Here is an 8352-nt window from a genome sequence, read left to right on the forward strand (position 1 = left end):
GTATTCAGCTGTGAGTAAAGCCTACAGAATATACAATACTAGGACTTTAAAAGTTGAAGAAACCGCACACGTTGTTTTCGATGAATCGGTTGAACGAAACACTGCATTACCCTTCGATCTTCACAACAGAATGGAAAATTTCAATATCTATTCTGATGATGAAGACGAGGTTTCGGTTTTTAGACGATTTGTCAAGGACCAAGCGGTTGATGCTGAAACTCAGCCTGATCAAGCTGTTTTACTACAGAAAGTTGACTCTTCAGTTTCTACTGAAGAAATCGGTCGGTCTGACTCTGTTCAACCTACCGATCAGTCTAACCTTGATCAGCCAACCGAAAGCTTGATAGACACGTCTCGGATTAACCTCAGAAGGAACAAAAATCATCCTCTTGAACTAGTCATAGGTAACATATCCTCACCCGTCAAACTAGGCAACAGAATTTGGATCACTATGAAAACTCAGCTTTCATATCACAAATTGAGCCGAAAAAGGTGGATGAAGCATTGTCAGATCCCGATTGGATCCTAGCAATGCAAGAGGAATTAAACGAGTTTGAGAGAAATAAAGTCTGGTACCTAGTTCCTAGACCGAAAAACAAACCGGTTATAGGAACACGATGGATATTCAGAAATAAACTCAATGAAGACGGTTTAGTTACGAGGAACAAAGCCCGGTTAGTGGCTCAAGGCTATAAACAGGAAGAAGGCGTTGATTTTGAAGAATCATTTGCTCTGTAGCTAGACTTGAGGCCATTAGAATATTTTTAGCATATGCAGCTTTTATAAATTTCAAAGTTTTTCAAATGGATGTTAAGAGTGCGTTTCTAAACGGTAAAGTAAATGAAGAGGTCTATGTTAATCAACCTCCAGGTTTCAAAAATCCAGAACACGAAAATCATGTTTACCGGCTGAACAAAGCCCTTTACGGTTTGAAACAAGCTCCAAGAGCTTGGTATGATACATTGACACAATTTCTATTTGATCACAAATTCACAATATGATCGGTAGACAAAACACTTTTCAAATTTGAAAGAAAGGAACAAATATTACTTGTTCAGATTTATGTCGATGATATTATATTCGGATCAACCGATCCAAAATTATGTGATAAGTTTTCAAAGATGATGACTGACAAATTTCAAATGAGTATGATGGGAGAATTGAGTTTCTTTCTAGGACTTCAGGTTAAGCAGATTGAAGCCGGAACCTTCATAAGCCAACCGAAGTATATAGCCGAACTGTTGAAGAACTTCGGAATGGATACATGCGCTGAAGCGGCTATGCCAATGAGTCCTTCCGTAAAACTGGACAAAGATGAGGATGGTCAAGCCGTTGACATCACAACATATCGAGGAATGATCGGATCACTGTTATATCTAACAGCCAGCCGACCTTACATTCTGTTTGCGGTTGGAGTATGCGGAAGATTCCAAGCAAATCCAAAGCAATCACATTATACTGCGGCCAAAACAATCTTAAAATATCTGAAGGGAACTCAAGAAGTGGGACTTTGGTATCCAAAAGACTCAAGCTTCAACCTTATAAGCTACTCAGACGCCGATTATGCAGGATGCAAGATTGATAGAAAGAGCACAAGTGGAACCTTCCAGTTCTTATGTGACCGGTTAGTCACCTGGAGCAGCAAGAAACAAACATCCGTTGCAACATCAACTGCAGAGGCAGAGTACATAGCAGCCGGAAGTTGCTATGCACAACTTCTTTGGATCCAACAACAACTAAGGGACTTCGGGATAGAAGCCAAGGAATCTCCAATTTTCTGTGACAACACCAGTGCTATAGCGATTACATATAATACGGTGTTGCACTCAAGAACAAAGCATATTGATATAAGACATCATTTCATCCGGGAGCACGTTCAGGAGAAACACATCCGGCTGGAATACGTCTTCACCGAGCAACAAGTAGCGGATATCTTCACAAAACCGCTACAGGAAGCTAAGTTTTCTCACTTTCGAAATATTTTGGGAATTACTAATGTTGATCAACTCATATCATGATTATGCATACATATTGATTACCTAAGAAACAATGAGAAACCGGGATATGTGTTCAGGGAGAAGCTCTCGCTTCTCAAACCATATTCAAATAGGCCATTGATAACTCAAGAATGCTAACCGGGAGGAAGTCTCCGGTTATGCCCGATTACTTCATAACGTCAAATCACATGTATACTTACTATACGGTTGAAATAACCAGGTTAAAGTGGATATACTCAATCCAAAGATGAACAAATGTTGACGTAACTTAACATTTTTTCACAATCGGAACAAAATATCCAACTAAAACCGGTCATGGAAAACCGCTTAGTACAAATGCATTATGGTCTGATGGAATGAACTTCTCTAGTTAACTTGGGATGACTAACTGAGTTTTCATGCATATCTTGAAAAATGAAGCCTGTAATAAATGAAAACAGTCTACCACAATCGAGATGAAGACATGTGTCCATCATCAAGAAAGGGAGACTCACATCTTGTCAACAGATTTTTGTCATCATGAATATCTTGGTAATAATTAGTTTTTGCCTTGGAAATAAACATTACTTACTTCAACAAGTTAAAGCCTATTAAATAACTGATGACATCATCAAGCATGCTTAACCTACTAATCTAGCCGAACCCCTGACTATATAAACCACCCTTAAAACTTCACAAATCTTCACAAAATTACTATTCACAAAAACAGTCTTGAGCTTAAAACTCTCTCTCAAGAACATGAACTCCAACTCTCTAGCAAAGAAGATTCTATTGGCGGATTTTAACTCAATCTACCAATATGAAGACCATGAGGTTAAAGAAATGTTCTTAGCCGTTGAAAGAAGCGGGCTAAGAGGATTCCTCAAAAACAGATTCATTCTCGACTACCTAGTAGTCGAAGAATTCTTCCAGGCCGCAAAAGAAGTGCATCAAGACATAATCGTTGCACAAGTTTACGGTCAGAAATTTCTATTCAGCGAGACGGATTTCTCTGAATACTGCGGTTTGCCCACTGAAGGGGTAACCGACTTAACCTACTCTCCGGTGACCATGGAAGAAATGTGTCGTCAGTTCTCCAACTCTGACATCCCGGTTAGACCCTGGGGTGCTAAAAGCCAACTCTCCCACAAGTACCAGCTTCTCTGTGAGATTCTGGGAAAGTTCATCTTGGGCAGAGAGAAAAGCTATTATTACACCCAAAGGCTTTTCGAAATGATGATCGCTGTAACGGTTGGGACACCGGTCAACTGGTCCTGGATCATCTTCAGCAACCTGAAGATGATGCTTCGTTCAAACAAAACCGGCTACGCTCCTCAGCTGAGCGGTTTTTGTGCTAGTCTGGACATCCACTCCGGACCCTTCGTAACCCTCCATCCAAAGCATGTGCTCACTAAAGAGAGAGTGCAAGAGCTGGTCGACCGGTGGGAAGCAGTTAAGGCTAAAAGAAATCAAACGGCCGAATCATCTAACGTTTAGTCTATCTTTCCTTTTGTCTCATTTCTTTTCTTTTCCAAAACCGGTAATTTTGTTGTACTACCGGTTTGGTACCACAATTAATGAAGCTTATTTCCTTCCACTTTAATCTACAATCTAAAAATTATAAATGATCAAACACTTAATGCGTCGTACCAAATCAAATCAAATCACTCCTTGAAACAGAAATCTTCATTTTCAATAAGCATGCCTGATTTGATTCGACAAGACATGTCTTTATTCTCTTGAAAACTTACAAGCCATTAAAGACCAGATATAAACGGTCAGATTTTTCAAATATCCTCATTAAATGCATCCAACCGTTTCAAGCTATAAAAGGGGACTCAATCTTCCATCTTCAAAACACGTTTTCTTCATCCTTCTCTCTAAAGCTTGAAAGATCAGAAAATCCCTTCAACTTTTCTCACTCTTCCTCACAATGTCTGCTGAACTTAGGAACACTCTCATCGTCGATTTCGAAGACGTAAAAGATAGTAGATATCATGAATGCATCTTCCAACCGATCATAGAATCAGGGCTTCAAGGATTCCTCAAAGGCTCAGACACTATCCTCGTAGAGGAGGTGTGTGAGTTCTTCAATAATGGACACATTCTAGACGATGGTAGCATTTGCACCATCATTGACGGTCAATTTCTTCGGATTGCCAAAGATCAATTTGCAAACTTCTTTCACCTTCCAACCGAAGGCTTTTCTGACTTCCCAACGCCATTCCTTCCGGCTAAGGAAGACTTCTTCCAGATCTTCTCTTCTTCCAATGTACCGATCAAGGACTTCGGGAAGAAAGAGAAACTTGCCCCTCACTACCAAGTCTTGCACGATTTGGTTCAAAGGTCTATCATGGGCCGAATGCCAAACCAGAACTACAACCGGGAGGCTTTCGACATCATGATAGCCATCATCCGCAACTCGTCAATCAACTGGGCAACCTACTTCTTCAACAACCTGAAGCTACTCATAACCGCTTCAAGGGGAAGGACCAGTTTCGCCCCTCAAATCACTCGGTTTCTGATGGCTCAGCGCCGCCACCTTGAACCCGGTGTTCCGGTCGGACCGTCCAACACCATCACCATATCCATGCTGAACAGATGGATATCGAGGATTGAGGAACGGACACCTGACAACACCGTGAACAAGTGGTACGAAAGAATGGTGGAAGGGGATTGATTCAAAGAAAACTAAGTTATTTGCCTTTCCTTCCGGTTTTTGGTCATTTTGTTGTACGACCAAAACCGCTTGATGTTAACTCTCTATCATTTATAAAATTTCTAATTTTAAAGTCTCCGTTTTTTGTTCATATCTTTCTTTCCGGCCTTTAAAGTTTAATAGACATAAGACTTAATGTTAAACGAAACTTTCGGTTAACAATGCTTCAAGTAAAACCGGAATCTCAAGCAAAACGAAAAATTTGAAAAACTTACCGCCCACGGTTTTACCTTCCAAAAATTTACCGCCCATTGGTTTTCCGCATTTACCGCCGAAAGTTACTGCAGTAACTTTTGGAGGGAAAATTGGCGCCCAAAACACTATCAAATGATGGTTCGTCTTCCAACCGTTCGGAACCGCCCTCTATATAAGTTCAAATCAGCTCATTCGTCACATATGCTTTCTCTCTCTAAAATTTTCAGATCTTCAAAAGCATTCTAATTTCCGATCATCACTGTTCTTCATCCTTTCTTCTCAAAATCTACCATGGCTCTAGGCAAAGCACCCTTCCAATGGATGTTGCAGGTCGATTTCGCAGATATTGATGAACACGTTGGAGATAAAAACAAAGTTGTTCTTCAATCACTAAGAAATTCAGGGTAGGAGGAGTTCTTATCTGGACCATTCATCGTATATCCGACGGCGGTAATGAAGTTTCTGGAGACGGTGACGCTAACAAAGAGGAAGGTCTCCGCCACCGTCAACGGCAAGGAAATTCTGATCACCGAGGAGTTATTTTCTAAAGCCCTAGGTTTGCCCAACACCGGTTTGGATCTCAAAACCGACCTAACCGATGCAGAATCTAATGCTCTCCGGTTGGTGATATCGGCTAAAGATCAGGATCTGGTGATTCACTCAAGCCGGAAGAACAAGCTGAAACCGGAGTTCAAGTGGCTGCTGAACATCATCGCTCGTTCAATTCAGGGAAGAGGAGGTAACTTCGATAACCTGATGAAACTTAAACTCAAAATGATGATGGCCATTGTCCGCGGTGACAAGGTAGATTGGGGAGCCGTCATCTTCGAAGAATTCTGTGAGATGGTGATTCAGAAGGATGGCCGGGTTCAGGCCTTCGCAATGCAGATTGTCAAGATTCTCAAGTTTCTCAAGTTAGATCTTGGTGAAGGTGAACCGCTCCCACCTAACAATATTCTCAACTCCGAGTCGATGATTGAAAAGCCCGATAAAGCGGTTAATCCGAAGTCTTCCAGAACGAAGTCTTCCAAGGGAACCAGTTCTTCCGCTCCGGCTGAAGAATGTTCAAAACAAAAGAAACCGAAGAGAAAGGCGGTTGAAACCGAAGCCGCACAAGAAACGAAGGGGAGGAAGAAGTCTTCCGCAAAGAAGAGCTCCAGCAAGCCGGCGGACTCCGAGAAAACCCTTTCCTCGGATAATCCACCAGAGAGAACCGGAGACGTTTTTCAACCCATCCCCATTAACACCGTTCATCCTATTCCTGTTCACTCTCACTCACCAAGGCAAACCGAACCCTCGGGAAGCCACAAAACCGAGTCAGCATCAAAGGAGGAAGTAGAGGTTAGTATCAACTCTGAAAACTCCAAGTCCCCAAGCAAAAGGATCGAAGAGGTAATAGCCGACGTAGGCTTAAATACCTCTGAAGCTATTGAGGACATAGTCCAAAACATTGCAAGGGAAACCGAAGACGATGTGTCAAGTCGTCGTAAGTCAGTTGATCAGGTTGAGATACCCGATCAAAGTGAAGTTCAACCGGTCGAAGAAACGGCCAAAACCGCAAACATTACTCCTCCTGCTCAGGAGGGTAGCTCTAAAGAACAGGAACCATCTAGTTCCGCAGGGAACAAGTCAGCTCCAGATGTCACAACAAACCAATCGGCTCAAGATGGGACAACCGATTCGGCATTCATACCTGAAGGGTCAGTTCAAGTTACCAAAGGAAAAGAGGTCCTTGTTGAAAATTCGACGGTGACGGGAAAAGGTACTCTACAAACCGGCCCCAACCAGAAATCTTAATCGGGGACACGGCCACTCTCTCAGCAGAATAAGAGGAAGAATTGTTCGAGGGACTCATCAGGGATATGAACAAAAGTACCAGTGATGTGATATCACCATACCTCCTATGGGTACAGCTTCGTTGTGAGACAAAGCTGTCGGATATGGTTCTAGGGGTGAGCGGCAACAAACATTGGGATAAACTCATAAAATTAGAAGAAATGGCCCTCAAGCTGGCACACACCAATCTTATTCAACCCATCTTCAGCAAAACCGCGGTAATTCGCGAATACGCTCGGTTACAAGCAGTTGAGGACGCATTAAAGGAAGTGGAAGGAGCAACGCTAACTCCGATTGAAATGAAAATGTCTGAACGGTTTCATCCGGTGCGGGAAAAGCTCCTGCAAAGCCTTGACCATCTTGATGCACAATGGAGAAACGGCTGCCGACACCAACTTAGCAATGCCGACCTATATAAGAGTAAGCCCTTCTTTGTTGCCGGGGAGACGTCTAGAACAGCGGAAAACCGGGAACGAGATCCTCCTCAAAATGCTAGGGCTCCGGAACTTGATCAAATGAAGCAGGCGGTGATTGATACCATTGAGTCATGTCTTGGAAATTACAACAATACAACCGATGAGAGGATTGCAGCGGCTGAAGCAAATATGTCAAACACTATACGGGGATCTGTTCAAACCGAAATAGCCAACACCGTTCAAACATCTATCAAATCCATGATAGATGAGGCTGTGCAAACCTCCGTAAAATCCTTGATAGCAGAGTCCATCCAAACTGCAACCGCTCCTCTGGTAGATATGTTGCAGGCCATGGCTATTCAAATTGGGGAGTTGTCCAAACTCCAAATAAGCAAGACTCAAGAGCAAATCGAGTCTGATGCCGAAACCGCTAAGAGGCTGCAAGACGAAGAAAGGGAAAGGGAACGGTTGCAGAAGGAAATTGAGGAGAAAGATCATGAGTTTGCCTAGAAATGCAACGAGGAAGAACAGGCAACTATCCAGGAACCCACACCGGCTCAACCGTCTCACGCAATGAAAACACGAAACAAGAAGAAAAGGAAGGCGGTTACGAAGGTAATAAAGCGGGCAGAACAAAGCAGCCAAAGAGTAATAGTACCAGTCGGGCTGAACGTGCAACCTGTTGATGAAGAAGAAGAAGAAGAAGAGGAAGAAGAAGAGGATATCGAAGAACTTAACCGGCGAAAGAAGAGGACAATTGAAAGGTCAACCGCAACTCCAAGCTCCAGACCAATTGTTGCTCAACCGCCTCGTCAACCAAAACCAGTCTGTATTGTTTTGGATTCGGCAAAAAGACTCCCGGCATCTCAAGTGTGTGGGCCGGATTTCAGATTGACGCTGAAAGACGCGACAGAGAGTGGAAGGCAAAGGAAGAGGAAGAAAAAAGGCGGCTTGAAAAAGAACTTGAAAAAGAACTTCAAAAGGGGGGACCATCCAAGCCTTAGTCTCTTTTTCTTTCCTTAAAAAAAAAACTTATGTTTAACTTTGTTTCAGAACTTAGTCGTTTTATCATACTTTTGAATTTATTAGTATCTACATACCTTCTGAAAAACTCAAACACATGTTTTTGAAAATTTTCTTCAAACTGAAAATAATCAAAAAGGGAGAAATCGCTAAACAAGTTTTCAAACCGGCCACACATTACAAGTTT

The 8352-nt window shown here is 42.4% G+C and overlaps 1 protein-coding gene across 1 annotated transcript; it reads left to right on the forward strand.

Annotated features, from left to right (window-relative positions):
- Positions 1-5670: 5670 nt before the first annotated feature.
- Positions 5671-6687, forward strand: LOC124939033. The gene is made up of 2 exons (XM_047479550.1): positions 5671-6282; positions 6472-6687. Exons 1-2 carry the CDS (start codon positions 5671-5673, stop codon positions 6685-6687), a joined length of 828 nt encoding a protein of 275 aa, XP_047335506.1.
- The last annotated feature ends 1665 nt before the right edge of the window (positions 6688-8352 follow it).

Source organism: Impatiens glandulifera, chromosome 5, assembly GCF_907164915.1.
Source record: "Impatiens glandulifera chromosome 5, dImpGla2.1, whole genome shotgun sequence".
NCBI lineage: Eukaryota > Viridiplantae > Streptophyta > Magnoliopsida > Ericales > Balsaminaceae > Impatiens > Impatiens glandulifera.

Coding starts and splice junctions, on each gene's coding strand:
- LOC124939033 (XM_047479550.1), top strand. CDS start 5,671: ATGGCCATTGTCCGCGGTGACAAGGTAGATTGGGGAGCCGTCATCTTC. Junction 6,283..6,471: donor CAAGCAAAAGGATCGAAGAG/GTAATAGCCGAC, acceptor CCTCCTGCTCAG/GAGGGTAGCTCTAAAGAACA.